We start from the raw sequence: 23353 nt of genomic DNA on the forward strand, positions 1-23353 counted from the left end.
GAAGGCTACAGCCATGTTAATACATTGTTCTCTTTTCCAAGCTAGCAGTATTGTTATTTTAGGGGGGAATCATGTACATGGGATGTGATTATGCACGTACAAGATGACAGGATTCTTTACCATAGAGAACAGATCCCTTCCCCCCTTCATACTATATGTTTTAATGCTTTCTTTATCGTGTGTGTGTGTGTGTGTGTGTGTGTGTGTGTGTGTTTGTTTGTTTTCCAAACTATGGTGCCAGCAGTAATTCTGTACAAACTACCATAACCGTGGAAACCCAATGAACCAACTATTTGTGTCATATTTTCTGGTGCAAAGGTAAAAAATATATTAAAAAATCCTATGTGCTCCAGGTGCTGCAATAAAAACCCAAGTAACTAGGCTGATTACGTGTCTCTGCATTTCATCACTCTGTACAATGCGCCTCTGCCCTCTTTTGGTCAAATATTTTTTACATCCTCATTCCCCAGCGTTCTCTCAACTAAATTTGTCGGGACAACAGAGTCGAAGTCATTTGCCACAGTGAACTCATCAAGCTTTTGAAAACATTATTGCAATATAATTGCCTTTATCTTACGTATATTGTTACAGTTGCTATACCAAACACACTGCAAAACCGGAAAATGGAGGTTTTAAGTGATAAAGCCATGAGTGATCTTCATTCCCTGTAATAGCAAAGTGGGCAGCTCTAGCCCTGTGCTGGTTGCTTTGGGAGCAAAGCAGAGCCGTCCACAAACAGCATGAAAGATAATGAATATCCAGGAGACCCCAAGTTAGGCTGGAAAGATTTCTGTTCCTTTTGGAAAGGAAGAAATACAGTTCACAAGGTTTAGCACTCAGTAGTATTCTTCTCTCTCTCTCTCTCTCTCTCTCTCTCTCTCTCTCCTCCACCAGCTGCATTCTTCCCCTGATGAATGCATATGATTCTTCATATGATGAGAAGAGTGGAAAGATACTGTCTTTCTCTGCCTCCTCTGTCAACATCCCTGTCACCCAGCCCCACCAGCCTCCACAAATTGGAAGGCAAATGTCTGCAGCAGGAAGCCTGTTGTACTTTGAGAACCCACTGCAGTGTGATTTACGTAGAATCATGCATGATCAGGAGCCTAAATTGTATAAAGCCTCCAAGAGGACATCAGCCTGCCCACTGCAGGCATTAGCCCTTCAAGACAAGGGAGAGTTGGAAGGGGTGGGACTGGGCAGCACATCTGCACTCTTCCTCATGCTAGTCTAACCACATGGGGAAATTGCATGTCCAAGTAGAACCTTGCCCATTCATAGATGGACAGCATTTGAACAATATCCTTATACTGGAGGAAAGCATTCAGGTTCAAACAAGGAACAGAAGCCTCTGTCCCTGCAATGGCTTTCTCATTCATTTCGCTGGGGATGGGAGATCTACAATAACATTGCTCTGCACCCATGGGTGAATCTGCTGCCTTGACTGAAAGAGTGAGGTGGCCTGCACGTGCAACACCTCCACTTGTACGTGGCTTAGATTGAAAGTTTGCCACCTGGTTATCACAAATTATGCAGGATGATGATGTCTGGCTGGCACGCAGGCTATGAAGCTATCCAAACAGTAGAGGAGCCTGCCAGAAGTATAGCCACAAGCCAAGCATATAATTCAAGCATTAACACCACTAAGAAAGTTTGTGAATATGCCACTTGCAAAGAGCAAAACCGAAATGTATCGAGGAGGACAAAGTAAAACTGACCGCATCTAAACTCTCTTCCAAAAGCTGCGATAATGTGCAGCAGTTACGCAGCCTGCCCTTAACCCTTAGTCCTGCCTCATTTCTGTTTATAGACACTTGGTTTCCCACCTCGCTGCTACTCTGGTGCCATTGCCTCCCACCTTGATTTCATTTCCAGCCAATCCAGGCCCACATGGTTGATGTGATGACAATACAGTGCCACATAGCCAATCAGATTTGGATGCAGAGTAACATCATGCAGAGGGAAATCATATGGGAGGGAGGGAAGAGAAATGGCCCTGTCCCTGTTCTAAAAGGTCAGCCCTCTCTGTTTTGGAGCAGCTGACCCAAAGGTGCTTTGTGTCTTAGAGCTGCTCACTTGCACTCCCTTTTGCAATGGGACATAAAAGTTTTACACATTAGGAACTCTTCAAAACCAAAAGCACCCCCTCCATCCTCATTTCAGCTCAACTCTAACTGAAATTGACTTTTCATCTGTAATGGAAACTGCTTTTCACTTTCAGAAGCTACAACTGTGTGTAATCTCAAGAACATCTCAATATAATGGAGTGAACTGAAGAAGAAGGAAAAACAATTCTGTCCCCAGAGTTGATAGGAAAAGGTAATCATTTGGTTTACATTTTCTGCAGATTTCATGACTCCTGTCCCCCCTAAAGGTGACCAGGAAAAACTACCTTAGGTGGGAGCAGAGGCTTGGCTATGGCTTTATTTGATCCTTTTCTTACCCAGTTTGTAGCTGCAGCCTGCAAATTCTTTAGTCAGGAACCTTCCACTTAAGCTTGTTCCACAAGCAGCCTTTAGATCCAGTGTCAAACCAGCAGCAGCATCCCAAGGGACCAGGAGACAACTCAGGCTGACTTGCATCCTCATTTGGTCCTGGTCTGGTCACTCAAGTGGGGAGGATGCTTATTCCAGGCCAGGTAGACAATTGCCAGATGACCCACACCTTCCATTATCAAATTTTAGTGCTGTATTACTATTGAATATGCCCACAATACACCCCCCCCAAAAAATAACCCCAACTAAAGCAAGCAACAATATATTTTAATCAAATTTTGTAGCATATCCTTAGAAGCAGGCTCTCTGGATATGCCAAAATATGCTTCTTGGATGAGCATGCATTATTTAATATAAGCCTGGCAAAGAGAACAGCCCATGGCTGCTTCTCCTCCTATATTATTGCCCGTGTTCTTGTTCTCCGTGAGCATGGGATGTGGTAGCTGCAGCGAAACAGCATGAGCAGAAGGTTTCAGATGGCCTGTGATGTGTGAAGAGTACCGATTCCAAGCGTCTCTGGTTGAAAGGTCTAATTCAGTTGGCACGAATGCTCATCTTTAGCTGTGTATCTGGAAGCAGAAGCCTGTCTATTAGCCAAAAGCACTGATGTGAATGCTGATGAGAAATGAGAGGGGAAAGTACTCTGTCAGCCTGCTGGAGCCCTTACAGCTGCATGAGCATCCCTCGGGGTCTTCTTACTGAGAGGCGTGTGCACGGGGGAAGCATGGAAAGTCAACCTATTGGCATCTTTATTGTTGATGCTAAGGGGCTTTTTTGCATTTAGCGGTGGTAAAGGTTAGTGCCTTCCTTAATGAATAAACTTCAGCAGGAGTGTTGTTTAGAAATGCATATTTACATTTATCAAATCCAGGATTGAAAATAAAAAAAGAGCTATCAAGTCAGGTCAAGTCAAGGACCATTGGTTTGCCAACTGTAGACAGTCGGTGTGGAAACAGACTATCTCTTGTTGTGCGTTCCTTCCCACCATCTGTTACTCTGATCAGTGGTTCACAGCTGATAGCCAGTGACATGCACATCCTTCTTCTTTTATCCAGTTTTTAAAATCTGAAGTATTAAAAAAAAATACAATACAATAAAAAGGCTCATATTCTGAAACATTTTGTCAGGGGTGAATGCAATTGTCCACTTCCTCTGCTCATCTAACCCTTCCCCACAAAACTGCAGCTCCCACCCTTGAATATATCTTTCCATTGTCCCAAGACCCCAAACTTCAAGATGCCCAAATTACATAAGACATTCTTAACTATATTAATAAATAGATTAAAAGAGCATAACAAAATAAAAAGCAGTAAGGAGAGGGAGACAGGGAGGAGTTCTTTCGTTAAAGTCATTGACAACTTTCCCAGCTAATCAGATATTCCACATGCCTTTTCAATCCCCAGACAGGTCAAGAAAGCCCTACCACATAGATTTTCTCTTTTTATATGTCACTTTCTCATTGGCTTCAGGGGTCAATAGGTCATGAGATCAGCAATCTCTATCTGGTTGCATCCAGGTCTTCCACTTTTGTGGGGTCATTCTCTTGACAACAGCACTCCATTTGAAACCAGGCTACTTTATTCTTGCTAAGTCCTTATATCTGAGGGATGATGTAGCTCATAATATTGAAGTAGGACTGAAGACTACACATATATGAAGATAGACCTATCCTTGACTTTCTTTACTGTAGTTATGAGTAAGATCACTGATGCCTGAACCCACAACAGATGAAGCGAACCCAGGCACATACTGGGACTAAGGTCAGTTTGAGGCCATCATGCACCCATGACTAGTTGTACACCTCAGCTGCAGCCCTCTCTGGTCACCCCATGTCTCCACAATTAGAGGTTACGATGAGTTCAAACTGAGTCCTGTTTAGGAGAATGAATTATTAACTTTATGATACTTGGAACAAGGATCCCACTGGTGTTCGAGAGACTGGTGAGACAGGGCAGATATAAAATCTTGGTGCCCGGATGTTGCTAGTGAAACACCCCCTTCAGTCCAGCTCCTAGTCTTGTGCTCTACTTCTGACCCCTTGTCTGGATAGTTCCCCTCCTCCTTCAACAACCCTGCCTTTGATCTTCTCATTGCTGTGCTGGACAGCTCCCAGGCCTCACTGGCAAGACAGAAAATCTCAGGTTGCTTCCAGACAACCTGCTTTTGAGCATTCATCATGATTTGTTTGCACAATTCTGTGGACAGATCTGCAACACTAGTTGTTTACTGAACATCTTGCTGATTTCTTTGCAGGGAGGCTACACAATGTTGCATCAAGCCGTTGTTATCTCACATTTTCCAGTACATTTTCCCCATCATTTTCCTTACTGCAAAATGTCCAAGAGCGGTTGAAGTGATTGTGTTGCACAAATTTAATTGTGCAAACTGAATTTGCTGGAATATGATTCAATCTCACGCACAAAATAGCAACAGCCGAGAAGCACCCTCGGTCAAGCAGCTCTGTGTTGGCAGGAATGAAACATCTGTCTTGGAAAAACCATCTAGGTTAGTGGCCTACAGCATATGTCACATCACAGCATTTTTATAATTTCTTCTCTTGGGTGCTTCTTTTTCATACTCAGTTATGAAACTCAGAAACAGACTGGATGATAATGGCAAGATGTGTTCCCAATATTCAGTCCCAGCTGCTGGCCTATAAGCTATGATGTGAACTAATTACAATCTTCAAAGGAAGCTCCATGTGCAGTGCATTGCAGTAGTCTAACCTGGAGGTTAGCAGGACCTGGATGACTGTAGTCTGGTTAACCATATTAATTGCTCCTTTCAGTTATTTATGAGGGTTAATCTACCCAACCATTTTTTGAAAAGCACCTTTTTGAAATGTCTGCAGTGATAGCCCTAGATCAGATCCCATAGAGTCATTCATGCCAATCTGTTGATATATATGCTTTGTCTCTTTCTTGAGGTTTGGGTAAGGTTTTTTTTGGGGGGGGGGGAATGTGAAAAGTAAAATAAAAAGCACACCCCTCATCTTTTGAAGGAGACAGAGATAAGGAGGGAAATGCAAGGGACATAGGAGGCCCTACCTATAGAGAATAGTCTTGATATCCCATGTGAAAAGCTTTTGCAATCCTTTGTAAAGTACATTATTTCATTATTTAATGGGAGTAAGTGCCATTAAACACTTCTGAATAATCATGGACAGGGTTGCTCTGCATTTTATGGAAAGTTACAGTGAATTAAAAATAGAAATTCATACACTCTTCAAACTAGGACAGCCTTACAACACCATAACAAAATGCACATAGTTGGATTCTTGAAGCATGTAAAAACAGAATGAGTAGTGCATATGGTCCAACTAGATTGGCAGAATGACTATTGCACAATTTATTTAAATTCCGGCATCTGTGACCAAATATCCATATTGACTTTTATTCCAATTACATGTAAAGCTTGTAGGCATGGATAAAAGGGGGCATAATTTGTATGTTGGGAAGGTTCTCTGTTGCCTAAGATATCCTTTTTGGTATGGTTTGCTATGGTTTTTGGATGCAGAGCACCATCTTCCATTATGTTACACATTGAAACAAGGAACACCCTGTAGCATCCCCTGCAGCGAACTTTGAAGTTCAGTGGTTTACAAACGTGGAAATGCTTACCACAGCAAAAGCAGAAATATACAGAGGTGACTTTGGATTGGTATGAATTATTCTCACAACCTTATGGCCATGTTTTCTTTAGTCCTGCTGTATCTGTCTGCAGTGATGGAACTAGTTATTTAAACTGGGGCAAAATGGCCCCAAACAATGCTGTTTGCAGGCTGCAAGCCACCAATTTCTGTTATTTGTGGCAATTCTTTGGGGGCATTCTTGTGGTGGGGAAGTAGCAATATATTGAGTAAGTTTCTTCATAACCCCAACCATGGTGCTTTAATAAAAAACAAACAAACCATTGGCCAGATGTCCCCAACTTTTCAGAGCCATGGATACAGCTGGAATTTTCAAAAGTGCCATGAGCACTACCACAAAATGGCTGCCATGGGAGACACCCCCAGTCACAATTTCTTGGGAGTATCCCCTGCTTGCTTACACTCTGTGTATGTATGTTTCTTGAACGCTAAAAGGGAGGGAGGCAAGCCAGAAGGAAGAAAAACACACAAGGCTGGGAAAACAAAAACTGACTCCCCAGGAAGAGTGGGAAAAGCCACCACCCCCAAGAGGAGGGGGGAAAACATTGGAGAAGGATGATGAACATAAACAGAAGAGAGTGGGGAACTTACCAATCCACCCCTTGAGGGCAGGGGAAAACAAAAACATATAAAGAAACCCAGAGAGAAGAGTAGGAAACAAAGCAAGCAAAGGCTTCACAAGGGCTGGGGGAGACTTTCATATGAGTACTTCATTGGGGACATCAACCTTAGGCCTTCTCTCTTCACCTGCCCACATGTTATAGGCCCAATCTGCACTATGTATTTAAAACAGTATCATAGCACTTGAAACAGAATCAGACCAGAATCCTGGGAACTGCAGTTTGTTAAGGATGCTGAGAGTTGTTTGTTGTTGTTGTTGTTTAGTTGTTTAGTCGTGTCCGACTCTTCGTGACCCCATGGACCAGAGCACGCCAGGCACTCCTGTCTTCCACTGCCTCCCACAGTTTGGTCAGATTCATGTTTGTAGCTTCGAGAACACTGTCTAACCATCTTGTCCTCTGTCGTCCCCTTCTCCTTGTGCCCTCCATCTTTCCCAACATCAGAGTCTTTTCCAGGGAGTCTTCTCTTCTCATGAGGTGGCTAAAGTATTGGAGCCTCAGCTTCACGACCTGTCCTTCCAGTGAGCACTCAGGGCTAATTTCCTTAAGAATTGATGTGTTTGATCTTCTTGCAGTCCATGGGACTCTCAAGAGTCTCCTCCAGCACCATAATTCAAAAGCATCAATTCTTCGGCGATCAGCCTTCTTTATGGTCCAGCTTTCACTTCCATACATCACTACTGGGAAAACCATGGCTTTTACTATATGGACCTTTGTTGGCAAGGTGGTGTCTCTACTTTTTAAGATTCCCCTCACAGAGCTACAATTCTCAAAATTCCCTGGAAAGAGGGATTGATTGTTAAGGCACTCTGGCACCTTCCGTGCCAGCAAGACTGAACTACTAAATGTGCTTTACTGTGTTAGGATACAGGTATAAAGTGAATAAAAGACACTTCTCCGCTTGACACGCTGCTCTCATGAGCATCTCACCAAGCTGATATCTGACAATTTCTATCAGTACATTATATGACCGTGGGAGGCCCATTTGCATCTTCGTCTATGGCGTGTGCAGCTGGCCCATCCTTGTTATGCTATTGACAGTTCGCCCTGCTCTGTTGTAATTACTGCAACAGTAACAATGGAAGTGGCATGAATTTTCATTTTTGTCTTCATTTATCTGTATGAATTAAATGTATTACACAGTCTTGGAAAGCCCACCTTGCATTTCTATCTAGGTGTGTGCCCAATTGACCCAACCTAGTTCTGCTGATAACTTGCCCTGCTCTGTTGTAATTTATGCACTGTGGTCTAAACTACTGAGCCTAGGGCTTGCCAATCAGAAGGTCGGCGATTCAAATCCCTGCAACGGGGTGAGCTCCCATTGTTCAGTCCCAGCTCCTGCCAACCTAGCAGTTCGAAAGCACGCCAAAGTGCAAGTAGATAAATAGGTACTGCTCCGGCGGGAAGGTAAATGGCGTTTCCATGTGCTGCTCTGGTTCACCAGAAGCTGCTTAGTCATGCTGGCCACATGACCCGGAAGCTGTCTGCAGACAAACGCCGGCTTCCTCGGCCTATAGAGCAAGACGAGCGCCACAACCCCAGAGTCCTCCGTGACTGGACCTAATGGCCAGGGGTACCTTTACCTTTACCTTTAACTGTGAAAATGGGCATGGGTTTTCATAATCATCCATTTATTCATGTGCCACTTTCTCCCCAGATTGTGCCCAAAGCAGCTTATAACATGCCAAACTTAAAACCACACACACACACACACACACACCTGGCAATAGTACTTTAAATCAAAGCCTAGGGAAAATATGCAAGTTTGTTGTGCAGTGATGTACTGTGAGAAATGGGGAGAGGAATGTGTCCTGTTTCTGACCTGAAAACAAGACTTGGGTGAATTTCAAGCCTCGGAGCCTTGGGGAAACTGTTTATGGATGTTTAGAATAAATAAAATCCCTCCTAGATCAGGATCTGTTTGCACCACAGCCTCACTGCCACAGTTTCTAAAGCTACCCCTGAGGGTACATTTTCTTTATGTCTGTCATAAAATAAAACTAGGGAAGTTTTGTATTTAGAAACAAAGCTGGGGAGTCATTAATAAGGCTCTAGGTTACAAGGAACTCTTTATGGTTCTTTCTCTATTTGGATTGATGGGGACATTGCTTGAGAGCCATTTTTCTTCCGCATCAATTTCCTTCCCTTGGTGTGAATGATTGTTTGTCTGCTGACAGCTGGCAGTGTGATCAGCACACAAACTGTTCATAAATGTAACTGCTTTCAAGAGAGCTATTTGTACAGGCGGGAAAGCTTGACGTCTAATAGAAGAAACTAGTAGGCAGGGTATTTAGATTGTAAAATAAATCCATAGCTGGTTAGAGATTGGCTGCAGCTTAGAATGGCTCACTCCCCTACTGGAAGCAGAAACTATGTGTGTTGTTTTGGCTTGCTTTGTTGGTGAGGAGCTTCTTCCTTGATACACTGGTAGTCTGTGCACCATCTCCACTTCAGGTGCCAGATGTATTTTTGCTAATTATTCAGTAACCCAGGTAAGCTGTAACCGTGATATTCCATGATAGTCATACTTGGAGTGGACCCATTGAAATTTATGGGCATTAATTTCAGTGGATCTATTTTGAGTATGCTTAACACTGAGTATCAACATAGGAAAGCAAAACTCCAAATTCTGTTTCTGGGCAATCCATTTTCTGTGCATGCGCACATGTGTGCGCGCGCACACAAAGTGAAATGCCATGGCTCACAATAATTATGCAAATTGTGCCTAACATGAACCCTTTTGCTTTCTTTAGCTGCTAGTAGGAAAGAGAAAGGGGCTGTATGGAGCCATAAAATATTTTCTTCAGAGCCACAAGCTGGATATAGACAAGCTACAGGCCTGTATAAGTGTTTGCAAGCAATATTCTCTGTTGAGTATGAATAGAATCCTAACACCTAAAAATGGCCCATTTAATAGGTGGCTACAATAATCCCCAATTGAGTGTTGTGTCTGTCGGGCAGGCTATAATGAATAGGTGTGCGAGTTTCAGTCATGTGACAACAAGTGCAGCAAAAGTCATAAATGAATCACGGTTGGTGAAACACACCTTTGACTGCTGGAGAAGATGGGACATTTTAAAACTCTTTATTTAGAAGTATGTTCTTACCGAGGCATGTTTGTTGAGGTGGTTTATCTCAGCCAAATATCATATAAAGGCAGCTTCGCACTTTATATGGTGTATGCTCAAGCTTTTAAAGTGTGCTCCTAAAATGTAAAAACATTTCCTTCCAAGGACATGTATCATAGTGGCAGGCAGTAGCACTTGGCAGGGTGGCTCTTCTTTTCTTACCTCCCATGGTGAGGGGGGTGCTTTGACTGGAGTGTTACCTCAGCTTTGTGACAGGGGAGAGAAAGGTTAAGCCTCTCTTCCTCATGTGCTGTGTTCCCAGTGAAAATTGCCGCTACATCCTTAGTATTATGGCAGTTGGTTTAAGTTTTTCTATTGTGCTTATAAGTCTCTTTCAGTGAATTGCCATAATAATGATAACAATCAGTGCTTCTCTTCTAGAAAAAGAACGGTGCAGTCAAACCTCTGTTCCCATACGCTTCCATTATCGTACATTTCGGCTCCCAAACGCCCAAAACCCAGAAGTAAATGTTCCGGTTTTTGAACGTTTTTCGGAAGCCGAACATCCGATGCGGCTTCCACTTGAGTGGAACTAATCAGAAGCTGCGCCTCGGTTGTTGAACATTTTGGAAGCCGAACAGGCTTCCGGAACAGATTATGTTCGACTGTACCTTGCGTACCCCCAGAAAAAAGCACTGAGAATAATAACATTAAAGGGATCAAACACTTCCTGAGACACATTTAACATAGCATACAGTTAGACCCCTAGCTGTATCAGAGACACCAGTAATAGTTCACCAGTGGTTTTGCAAATCCCAGTTTATATTTTACACACGGCAGACACAGGCAACTTAACAGCCTGGAAATCATACCTGTTACAATGTGCCACCCACTTCTCCACACTAGTCTGATTATTTCCACCCCGTCTTATAACACACCTTTCATTATAATTTGTGACCTAAATTAAAGCAGTTACTCTAACAGAGGCTTTTCCAGGGCCTTGGACCATTAATATTTCCTCAAGCCTCTGAAAATGCCTTGCATAACACATTCTGATCTCAATTGTCTCCTTTGCATCACTTTAGCTGGAAGCTTTGTGATGATACCTACTTGTGAAAGGTCTTTTCTGATTGAACACTTTGGGATGCAAGTAATTTTGTCAGGATGAAAATTCACTGAAAACAATTTCAGAACAAGGTGAGTTAAGACTGTAATAACATTATCTAATTGAAAATCCCTTTAAGGCCTTTGAGACCATATTATAATAACCTGGCTGATTAATTTATAGGCAGCAGAGATTTGGAACATAGAGCACAGCTGGACACTGGCCAGTCTGATGTGGTCAAAATCAGCTAATGAGAGAGTTTCAGTCTGGTAACTGAGATACTTAATGAAAGTGGGATGTGAAAATGGAAATTAATTATTTCTTGTAGTTAAAAGGACAATCTTTGAAGTTAGTATACCTATGGTAGGCAACTTAGTGTGACACTTCACAAACCAAACAACCCAGAAGAGGAACTTTAGAAAACTAAAATTCATTAACACTTTAAACCAGCAGGTTTTTTTAAAAAAATGTAAGTTTTAAAACTATTTTAAACTGTGTTCTAAATTACTGTCCTGGGACCTTAGGATGAAGGGCAGGTAATAAAACATCATCATCAACAACAACAACAACAGTATAACGAACAAGTGTTTTTCTTTTTCCTTATGGTCTCCTTTTAGGTATATATAACATCCAACAAGCAGGTACTTCTTGAATCCTCTGAAGAGTTATTGTTCAGCTCTTGCTTTGCTTGTTTACTATCTAAATAAAATTGTAGAGAATGTGTATGAACACTGGCTAATTATTTAATTGAAATTTGACTCCAGTGCCAAGGTTAGCACCCTCGTCTTACAAAACCCATTGCGAGTACTCCTGAGTACAGGTAGAGCCGGATGTCATCAGAGAAGCAGACTGGTATCTGGTCTTCAAAACTTGTCGACTATATAGCCCTTGTTTCCTTTGTCTTTGGGGCTCTTCAATGGAGGCAGCTCCATTGGCCCAGCCACTTTTCCCTGGGGGAACTGGCAGTTTACCACTGAACATATCAAACAGCAATCGGGTTTTCTGTGGATTTCCGTTTGTTCCAATTTAGTGACAAAGAGCGTGCTTTTCAGGGGAAAGCTGTGCAGCAAATGCAATACTACTCGGACTCATGATTAGAAAGCATTGGACAAGCAGAAAAGACCCCTACTTTCTAGCCATGGAAGAAGCGAAAGTATGTATGAACCAGGGCTGGATTTAGGTTTGATGAAGCCCTAAGCTACTGAAGGTAATGGGGCCCTTTATATGTCCTTTGTCAACAACAAATTGTCACTGTTTTTTGTGTTGAATATATGCCATATGGTAATTTATGGACCTAATAGGTATCTAAAGCCATTTGCACATAACAAAATATATATTTTATCAAAGTAAATGTTGAACTGAAATACAACTAAGAAGAAGTATATTGAGGGGGCAAGAGAGTGGGGTCCTAGGCTATAGCTTGTTTAGCTTATACGTAAATCCAGTCCTGGGATGAACCCTACGTCAGAGCTACCTCCAAAGTTGCAGGGACTTTTAATGAAGACACCAGGGCCTGGAGGCAGAAGTGAGAACAAATGGGAAGAATACAAATGTCATTAATAGGTCAAACCAAGAACCCATCTAATCCAGAACTCTTATTTTCAACAGTGACCATTCACAAACAGGGATAGTTTGTTGTTTAGTCGTGTCCGACTCTTCGTGACCCCATGGACCAGAGCACGCCAGGCACTCCTGTCTTCCGCTGCCTCCCACGGTTTGGTCAGACTCATGTTGGTAGCTTCAAGAACACTATCCAACCATCTCGTCCCTCTGTCGTCCCCTTCTCCTTCTGCCCTCCATCTTTCCCAACATCAGGGTCTTTTCCAGGGAGTCTTCTCTTCTCATGAGGTGGCCAAAGTATTGGAGCCTCAACTTCACGAGGGATAGTTGGTGCCTCTAAATTATAAGGGCCAATCCACCCTTTTACCTCCTTACCAATTAATTTCTCCTTTAATTACATTTGCTCCAGAGGTTCATTCCTCCCCCTGGGAAAAAAAAGCATAAATTCTGTCGAACTCTCAGCTACTTAATTGCCATCTCTGATTTTTTCCCAACAAGAGAGACAAGTCCCAGGTTTTCGTGATCATTTCAGCTTCCTCTCACTCCCCTTCTTTCAGTTTTATTTATTTAACTAGAAATATTTATTAAACACTTAATAAAAATTCTAATTTGTGTACAGAAAATAATATAATGTAATCATCAGTAAGACAGATAAAATCAACAAAAATTTAAAGACAAGCATAAATAACTATGACTATGACTGGGGAGGCTTGCTGAAGTAAAAAAGGAAGTCTTTAGCAAGATTCTAAAAGAATGCTTGGATGTGCATCCTGATATTTTCATTGCTTTTATTGATCTTTCTCAAGACAGCAGGCTGCCTGTGTTTTGTGCAGCCTGACTGAGCACCTCAAACTGCTCATTGGGAGAGCATGAAGGTGATGGCTATCCTCTCTGACTCAGTTTCCCACTTCCAATACTACCTCCCCAAACATGAATGTTCCACTGGGTTAAAATGAGTAGTATCCACTCCTGGCAATAACATAATAGCAGGAAGCAATGAAGCAGCACTAAGTCTTCAGAATTGGTGGTACTGGTGATCTCAGCACCTTTCATTTCCACATTCAGCGTAGCAGTTTTTTAAGGAGGAGACTACAATTTCTCAGGGGAGAAAAACATAACCTCCGCCACCACTTTGAGATCAAGGGGGCAGTGTGTTGAGAGGCTAAGACACTTCACAGGGACCAGAGGAAGACCTCGAGCACACCGCGGCCCCCATGGGCACCAGGTTGGCAACCTCTGGCTTACATGGTGTAGAGGTTAAAGGACATGCCTTTGCTTGCAGTTTCAATGCTTTTTTGGCGTATAAATCATTTTGTAAGTGACTTCAGTGCTTAAACTGAAGTAGATTTTTAAATTATTGTTTTAGAACTAGACCATTGCTGGATTCTAGAATTACTTGCTGCTTTGTGCTGTCTTCTAGGTTTTTTCCCCTCCACAAGTTGTGATCACTTCCAGCGCTGAGGAAGCATGCAGTTTATTAGACTTTGATCTAATAAACAACTATATGCATATTTCATTCCACAGCATGCCAGATATCCTTTCCCCTGGTTTTCATATTGTAACATTTTGACATCTGCTGTGACTCAGTTCACTGTATGTTGGCATCACCTTCCCACTCTGTTTGTATGAAATGATCTCTGTATGGATATTGCAAAAACCCCTGTATGCATTTTAACAAGAAAACTGTGATTTATTCCAAACAGTTAAACAGTTTGTTCTTTCTCTTCTCAAAGTATTTTTATTGTGCTTGTTAGCCTATGCAATTTGTTCTGGAAACACAATATTTGAAATTCAGGCAGCCAGTACATTAACTTGAGATGTTCATTTGCTGCCCTTAAGCTTCACTAGCAAGAAATGCATTTGCTCCCAAACTGGAATTGGTTTTCAGCCCTTGTTATGTGTTTTTCTTTCAGGCAATTCCATAGGTGAAAATGGCTCTGTCAGTAGACTCTGCTTGGTATCGCTGGCAGTCTCGGTGGTCTGTAGAAGAGGTCTCCCAGACTCAGTTGGAATCAGCACCTCTGTTGTCAGCTGACAAAGAGAGGCAGAAATACGTCTTAGACAAATGGAGAGTTGTATTTCCCAGTAATGAGAGATTTCAGAAAGAATCAGAGAAAGTCTGTCGTGTTTATTCTGGAAATGGGATACGGACCACCAAGTACACTTTGCTGACTTTTATACCTCAAAATCTCTTCGAGCAGTTTCACAGGTATTTCCATACACACCACAACTATATAGATAAAAAGGTTTTGCATATATTTTCAGGAAGGAAAGGCATTCAGAAGAAATGCTAGAACGGTAAAGCAAAGCAAAAAGTGTTAGATGGGGTAGTTTGAGTTAAAAAGTCTAACCTACAGTAGTTAAATCTGAAAACTCAATCAGTGTAGTGTACTGTAGAATTTAACAGAAAAAATCCAATTTTCATAGGGTACAGCCAGGTTAGCTTGGAAAAAAATACACAAAATATACCATATTCGATATGGCCAAACACCTACAACATTAAAAACAATAGAGTCCCATGGCAACCTAAACGTATTGTGGCAAAGACTACAGTCCACTATGTCAAATGTTTAATACCAATCAGTTACAACAACAGCAAAAACTATACTCATCCATAATTTAACCCTGGATGAAGATCCTTGTCTGGCATATATTACAGAGATATGGTTGGATGAAGCAGGAGTTCTGTTCCTATCACAGCTATGGACAGTTAGTTTCCTAATACACCACTAATGGAGAATTTGCAGGTGGAGGTCTAGTCACATGGATAAATAGAAATTGGGTTTCTGTCATCATGTTCCCCTAGTATATGAATATATAGTATATAAAAATGTGGTGACAGACCACATATGTAGCATGTGTGTTGTGGGTTTTGGGATCTAGGAATGGGTTGGGATTTCTACTTAGTACACTGCGTGGCAAATTCCGTAAATGAGCTTATTGAGGTGACATAGAATTAGTGTTGAGATTTTTCTGATAGGGTAAAACCCCGTATTTCATGGCTGCCATGATAACCAAGAGACTAACCCAATACATTAAGGTAAAGGGTCCCCTGACTGTTAGTTCCAGTCACCGACGACTCTGGGGTTGTGGCGCTCATCTCGCTTTAGTGGCCGAGGGCATATAGATTTCAGGTCATGTGGCCAGGATGACTAAGTCGCTACTGGCGAACCAGAGCAGCGCACAGAAACGCTGTTTACCTTCCTGCCAGAGTGGTACCTATTTATCTACTTGCACTGTGTGCTTTCGAACTGCTAGGTTGGCAGGAGCAGGGACCAAGCAACGGGAGCTCACCCCGTCAAACATCTGACCTTCTGATCGGCAAGCCCTAGGCTCTGTGGTTTAACCCACAGCACCACCTGCATCCCCACCCAATACTATACTAGCCCAGATATACTTCAGGTCATGGTCTCAACTTGATTTTCTATTTTGACTGAACAAGGAGTAGCCTCGTATGGGGAGATTAAGTATCTCCTTTGTCCTTGGCAGACCATTCTTTAGTGAAGCCCTGCAGCTTGCAGCCCTTGAGAGGGTGAGCATCTCAAGAAGCTAATTGATCCAAGTAGTGCAGGGGTCAGCAAACTTTTTCAGCAGGGGGCTGGTCCACTATCCCTCAGACCTTGTGGGGGGCTGGATGATTGGGGGGGTGAACCAATTCCTATGCCCCACAAATAACCCAGAGATGCATTTTAAATAAAAGCACACATTCTACTCATGTAAAAACACCAGGCAGGCCCCACAAATTACGGAGAGATGCATTTTAAATAAAAGGACGCATTCTACTCATGTAAAAACATGCTGCTTCCCAGAGCATCTGTGGGCCGGATTTAGAAGACAATTGGGCCAGATCCATTCCCCAGGCCTTAGTTTGCCTACCCATGAATTAGTGTTTCAGACTTTTCCTGTTGTTGTTAACTACCGGTACTCAAAAAGAACCAAATTAGGAAGTGGAAATCAAGTGTAAAATTATCAACCTCTTTTAATACGATACAATTTTTTTTAGGCTGGCCAATGTCTATTTCCTGTTCTTGGTGATCATCAACTGGTTCCCACAGCTAGAAGTCTTCCACAGGGAGATCACAATGCTACCTTTGGTTGCTGTGCTTTTAGTTATCGCAATTAAAGATGGTGCTGAAGATTTTAAGAGATACAGGTTTGATCAGCAAATCAATTCTTCCAAGACTAAAGCATACAATAGGTAAGCCTTCTTCTGCTTCATTAACTAATACTCCAGATCTCCATTCCAGCGCTCCGTTCCAGCCTTTTCAGTACTGGCTCCGACCTGGTGGTACACTCTGTCACAAGAGACTAGGGCCCTGTGGGACTTGACATCTTTCCGCAGGGCCTGCAAGACAGAGCTGTTCCATCTGGCCCTTGGTTTGGACTCAGTCTGACCCTTATGTTTTCCCTCCCCTTACAGTTTTGATTCATGGGCTACTTTAATAACAACAACAACAACAACAACAACAAACAATAATTTATTATTTATACGCCGCCCATCTGGCTGGGTTTCCCCAGCCACTCTGGGCGGCTTCCAAAAGAATATTAAAATACTGTGATACATCAAACATTAAAAGTATCCCTAAACAGGGCTGCCTTCAGATGTCTTCTAAAAGTCTGGTAGTTGTTGTTCTCTTTGACATCTGGTGGGAGGGCGTTCCACAGGGAGGGCGCCACTACCGAGAAGGCCCTCTGCCTGGTTCCCTGTAACTTGGCTTCTCATAGTGAGGGAACCGCCAGAAGGCCGTCGGTGCTGGACCTCAGTGTCCGAGTAGAACGATGGGGGTGGAGACAGGTTTTTAACAGGTTTGCATTTTAACCTGTATTTTAAATTGGTGGGGGGGTTTCCTATTATGATTTTACTGTAATTTTACTGGTGTTAGCTGCCCTGAGCCCGGCTATGGCCGGGGAGGGCAGGGTATAAATAAAAAATTATTATTATTATTATTATTATTATTATTATTACTAGTAGTAGTAGTAGTACAATTAAATAACCAGCAATCATATTCTGTAGTAGGTGATTTCTGCTTTAAAATTCATGTTGAAATCCTCTTCTGGCTCTAGATGGCATCTTAAATACTTATTTTGGCAAACATATTAGAAAACCATTCTAGTCTTATGCTGGGATTACTTGAATTCCTGCCAGACTGCAACGACCAGTCTGCATGCTTCTGCAGGAGACACTTCTGTCTCTACGGAGTTGTGTGTTTTTGTTGCTGTTGACAAAAGGGATATGTAACTTCCAACACCCCTAGTGCCCACCAAGAATGCTCTTGTGCTCCTGCTTGCAGGAAGAATCTGCTTGGCCACTGTGAGAACAGGGTGCTGGACTAGATGAACCATCATTCTGATCCAACAGGCTCTTCTTACGTTCTTATGGCCATACAAAGCACTTAGGCACCAGGGAGGAATTCTATTTCCTAGGGTCTCTGGTGCCTGTAACATCATTGAAGCATTCCAACAAGTAGCACTTTGCATTTTAATGAGACACTACCTAATTTGCACTTTGTGAACCAAAATGCAAACAGAAATGCTGCTATCTTTCAAAATTAATACTTTTCTGAATTTTGTGATGACGTTATTCAGACAAAGAATGGGTGGTAGTCAACTATGTTTTACTCAGAATAAACCCATTGAAATTAATGGACCTAACGTAACCTTTCTCATTAATTTCAATGGATCTAATTTAAGTAAAGCTTCACCGAATACCACCCATTGTACATCTGTTAGAAGAAAATCTGCATAAAAGCATACATATTAGTGAAAGTAGCGTGCACACACAAAAATGCTTTTTATTAGAGGCAATGGCTTGCAATACTGTATCTTAGGCAAAACTGCATATGGAAATCTGTTTATTAGGAGAAAATTGCAATGAAAGGCTGGTGAATTTTCATCAGGATCTCTTTTAAAAACCACCAATTGCTATGGAAATGTGGAAAACTGAATTTAAGATTACAAAAAATGAGAAACTTAACTGAGACCAGTTTCATCCATCCCTACTCACGATGTGGGGTTAGAAGACTTTCAGGAGGGTATTTGGGTTTTGCTGCATTCCCAAATATGTAATTGAGACTTGGGCTCAGAATTAACTAAGCTACTAAATTTTGTTTTTTTAAATTGATTTTCTAGTCCCAATTCAAATCAAGCCACGTAATATTTGCTTGTCACTAGATCTGTATAGTAGGGATGCGGGTGGCGCTGTGGGTAAAAGCCTCAGCGCCTAGGGCTTGCCGATCGAAAGGTCGGCGGTTCGAATCCCCGCGGCGGGGTGCGCTCCCGTTGTTCAGTCCCAGCGCCTGCCAACCTAGCAGTTCGAAAGCACTCCCGGGTGCAAGTAGATAAATAGGGACCGCTTACTAGTGGGAAGGTAAACGGCATTTCCGTGTGCGGCTCTGGCTCACCAGAGCAGCAATGTCACGCTGGCCATGTGACCCGGAAGTGTCTCCGGACAGCGTTGGCCCCCGGCCTCTTTGAGTGAGATGGGCGCACAACCCTAGAGTCTGTCAAGACTGGCCCGTATGGGCAGGGGTGCCTTTACCTTTACCTTTAGATCTGTATATGTTTTTACAACTGCCAATGGGCATTGAGGAAGTGGAAACCTCTTTGTGGGGACTCCTTAATAAGTTTTGTGCTGGAACTGGAACAGTCCTGTAACTGGAAGTGTACCTCACATCAATAGCTAAAGATGGAGGCATCAAGCTGCATTGTTCTATGCCTTGGGGAGGAGGAATCTTTTACAAGTGCTATAGTGCTTTGGCCCCTGGCCTCCTAACACCACACCACAGAAAGTTATTCACAAAATAAAGATGCAACCTGTTTTCAGCAGCTCTGTGTTCAACTCCTCTTTCTCCTTTCCACTTCCTGGTCCAGGCCCAACTAGACTATTTCATTTTTGGCTACAAGAAGGAAGCAGAATGCAAAGGAATAACATTTCCAGAGGCTGGGAATCCTCATGGTGACAAGAAATACAATATATTAAGAAAAGTAAACACAAATATGCAAATGTTCTTTTTTGTGCAAATAATGCAGGCTGTAGAATTCATCTTTGGTCTGTGTATAGTTTAGTTTTGTTTCATAGAATTTCTTTGTGCAGAAATTTGATTGATTTTGAGCCCTGTATGCATGTGCACACACGCACATACATGGCATTTAATATATATTAAACCTGTGATATTAGGAATATGTCCCAAATATTCAAATAAGAGACAAATAGGCTGAAACATTGTCTGCTGTTCACAGTGAGATTCAGGAAGTTTCTATACAAGTGTATATCTGAGGAACAAAGTCCTCATTCATCACTACAAAGAGCAAGCACTAGGACCCAGGATCACTCACTTGGATGACTGGAAAACCGGTTTATAGGAGGTTGATACCTGTGTGCATTTGTGACGTAGGTGTTCCAGCAGGTGTTGACTAAAAGCAAGTGAAAGCAATCGCTTTAGTTAAACTCAGACCGGCACTTTGCCGTACAGCGAATCTACTTAAAGACTGAAGCTTAAATTTTCAGAAACCTGTGCAAGAAAGTGTGGCTTTGAAGGGGCAGGAAGATGTCAAGGAAATGTGCCCTATAAAATTCCTGAGGGACATTTTTCGGTTCAGAAGACCATGCTGCCAGAATGCTGCTTCTGATTCTGAGAATGAGGAGCCTGAAGAGAGAAGGACAAGGAGAAAAAAGAAAGAAGAAGCAAAAAGAGTCGTCGTTTCTAACTTGCCCTTTGAAGACACGTGGAAAGAAAACCCAAACAGACATTATGTGGGCAACAGGATCAAGACCACAAGATACACCCTTCTGTCCTTCATCCCTAAAAACCTGTATGAACAATTTCATCGATTTGCTAATTTATATTTTGTGGGCATTGCAGTACTCAATTTTGTGCCAGTGGTCAATGCATTTGAACCTGGGGTATCTGTGATCCCAGTCTGTGTTATCATGGCCATCACAGCTATCAAAGATGCTTGGGAGGACTTTCGGAGATTCAAACTGGACAGAGAGATCAATAGCATGGGCTGTCTGGTATACAAAAGGTAAATAAGTCATTGGATTCAATTTGGGGAATGCCTCAGAAACATGCATTGAAATATTAGGTTAAGAGGTGTATTTGTCTTTTTGTTTAAGGGACTATTTGCGGCTCCTTATTGTGGGTGGATTCTGTAACATAATAATAGTGTGTTGGTGACATGTTTATTCTGCTTTATTAGTTCGACAATGCTTTCCCAATAATATAGCAAAGGGTGGGGGGAAATGCCCAGAATGTTTGTGGTATGAAAAGTTATGGAATTTCAGCAGGAAGTTACAGGGTGTGTACACTAATTGGAAATGAAGCAGTATGACCCAATACTTTTGCTGGTACAAACATTACAGTGGTACCTCGGGTTAAGTACTTAATTCGTTCCAGAGGTCCATACTTAACCTGAAACTGTTCTTAACCTGAAGCACCACTTTAGCTAATGGGGCCTCCTGCTGCTGCCGCGCCGCCGGAGCATGATTTCTGTTCTCATCCTGAAGCAAAGTTCTTAACCTGAAGCACTATTTCTGGGTTAGCGGAGTCTGTAACCTGTAGCGTATGTAACCTGAAGCATATGTAACCCGAGGTACCACTGTATTGAAATTGGGACCACTCCAATACCATGATCCGCATAACTTACCATGAATGCACAATAAAAACTATATCTGGAGGGGACTGAAATGTCCCCCTGCATACTCAGACTTTTGCCAGAGAATTGTTGGCTAAAATTTGACCTGTGATTCAGAAACACAAACAACATTTCTAGTTTCAAAATAACTTGGAAGGAAAGTGTTCTTCTTAAGTATTTCTAGTGTTAGTCAAAGCAGTGCATTCAGTGAAAGGGGGCAAATTCAGAGACTGCCTGACAACAATGTGTTTCCTGGTTTCTGTGCATGATTGATTTGTAAAATTCTAGTAATCTCATCTCTTATTTTAGGTAAAAGGGGAGAATTGTTGTTTTCATAAGGTGCTACAACCTTACACCTCAACCTTTTGAAAAATAATATTGTTAATTGTGTAGGACGTATTGGAAAAATCTGAGTTGTTGAAATTGTTGTCAACCACATCAGAGCAGCGATTTTTTGTAGTTCATTTCCTGGTTTCTTGGTCTATTCATTACCTTTATTGTACTATTCCAAAGATAACATGAGTGGAAACAGTAGCCCAGAGCAGGCATTATAGCTAAGCCATGCTTAGGCCAGGAAGGCCTTATGCTCAAATGTATGCTTCTCTACCTCCCCTTATGTGTTCCAGTTTTCTCCCTTACTTCCTGGTGCTTTATAACCATAGCAAGGGCAGTATCCAACCAATGCATTCTGTCATTGCAATGATTTCTGCATTGTAACTTCCTTCCTTCTCCTTTCCTGCTCCAGGGATTTAGGGTACACACAATGGGAGGAGAGAGGGGGAAGTTCCATTGTACGAGTAGAAATCCTTGCAATGACGGAATGTGTTGCCTACCCTTAAATTGGATACAATCCTTTTTCAATACATCCAAACAGGGCAAATGAGATTTAATGCCCAAAATAATTTGCCTCCATACAGAACTGGAAACCACACTGTTAATTGGGTTTCCCATTCTGGCTTGAAAGTGAACAATGGTTTACAGTAACCTAATTTGCCAACTTCAGACCAAATAACAAACCATGCTTATTGCAAATCAAGAAGGAAGTGAGAGAAGAAGTGTCTCTTTTATGCCGGAGATCTACATTATCCATCACCACATTAGAACTCCATCAGAAATATGAAAACAGAACTGTCTTCCAATTTCTGAAAGAAATTCTGTTCTCTCGCATCTTCAAGTTACTAAAAGATTAAGGAAAGTTGCATCTCAAATTTGTCCCACCTACAAGTGTAGCACAACTAGATTGGCTCAAAACAAGCATGAATGATCTCAAGCTATTTGCCCTGCAAGAATTTTCTGCTGTGTATCCAGTGTCTGGTTGTGGCACAGTGTGGTCAGGATTAAGTGGGAAGATCTGTCTTTAGAATTGGTCAGTCTGATATCTTGTGAACGGTAGGAGGCAATGCTCCCTGTCAAACATGAGGGCAAAAAGAAAAAGATAAAATTAAACACTTTCCATGTGCATTAGAAATTTCAGCATAGTTTCTATGGTAAGGTATGAAACTTAAGAGGCTGTGTGATTTGATGGGCTGTGTGATTCTTAATGACTGAGGAGTGTCATTCACCTCTGGAAAACTACACTGAAGCATCTATTGCACATGTCTGGATTGATTGCCTTCCCATTACCTCTTTTTTTAAAAAAAATAATAATCTAGGCCTACTTCCCTTACAATAGAAGAGGACTATAGTCTTCTATAGGGCTGTGCACTGGGTTCAGGCAAGGGCTAATGCCTGGGCAGAATCGAGGTGATTCTAGGCAGTCTGGGTGTTGCTCAGGTTGGGTTGAGACACCCAGAGAAATGCAATGTTCCATCTTGTCCCCCTTGCTACTTAACATCTGTCTGAAGCTGCTGGGAGCTGCCATCATGAGATTTGGAGTAAAGGGACATCAGTATGCAGGTGACCCCCAGCTCTCTCTATCTGTTCCATTGGAATTGGGAAATGTGGTTGAACTTTTAGACCGGTGCTCAGAGGCAGTGAAAAGAGATAAGTGTTGTGCACCCCAAATTGTCATGTTCAGGAGGTGGGGAGATGGCCTGTTCTGGATGGGGTAGCAGTTCCCTGGAAGGAAGAAGATGCAGCTTGAATTCAACACTGTTACAGGAGACTCAGATTGCTTTGGGGGCTAGAAGTTATTTTCTCCCCCACCTCTGGCCGGTTCACCATCTATAGTCCCATTTGAACAGAAATGACTTAACCACTGGACTCCATACTCTAGTAACTTC

General features: G+C 42.2%; 2 protein-coding genes across 7 annotated transcripts in view; both read left to right on the forward strand.

The window, feature by feature from the left end:
• Nucleotides 1–16922, forward strand: part of LOC310673055 (phospholipid-transporting ATPase VB-like) — a 142879-nt gene extending 125957 nt beyond the window's left edge. For 2 of the 6 annotated variants that reach the window (XM_083431020.1, XM_083431019.1), the window contains 4 exons: nt 2222–2319; nt 10918–11029; nt 14411–14706; nt 16501–16922. In XM_083431020.1, the coding sequence (XP_083287146.1) occupies nt 14429–14706; nt 16501–16699 (477 nt within the window). In that variant the 5' untranslated portion in view covers nt 2222–2319; nt 10918–11029; nt 14411–14428 and the 3' untranslated portion in view covers nt 16700–16922. Of the gene's footprint in view, nt 1–2221; nt 2320–10917; nt 11030–12543; nt 12672–13641; nt 13723–14410; nt 14707–16500 lie in introns of those variants that run through there. The other 4 variants (XM_083431021.1, XM_083431024.1, XM_083431023.1 and 1 more) reach the window with 4 other exon arrangements.
• Nucleotides 16923–19895: 2973 nt separating this feature from the next.
• Nucleotides 19896–23353, forward strand: part of LOC310672960 (phospholipid-transporting ATPase VB-like) — a 52048-nt gene continuing 48590 nt past the window's right edge. Inside the window, exon 1 of the mRNA XM_083430704.1 lies at nt 19896–20522. Coding sequence (XP_083286830.1) covers nt 20056–20522 — 467 coding nt within the window. The 5' untranslated portion in view covers nt 19896–20055. The remainder of the gene's footprint in view (nt 20523–23353) is intronic.

The sequence above is a fragment of the Podarcis tiliguerta genome (assembly GCF_965153285.1).
Source record: "Podarcis tiliguerta genome assembly, chromosome: 2".
In the NCBI taxonomy this organism is placed as follows: Eukaryota; Metazoa; Chordata; class Lepidosauria; order Squamata; family Lacertidae; genus Podarcis; species Podarcis tiliguerta.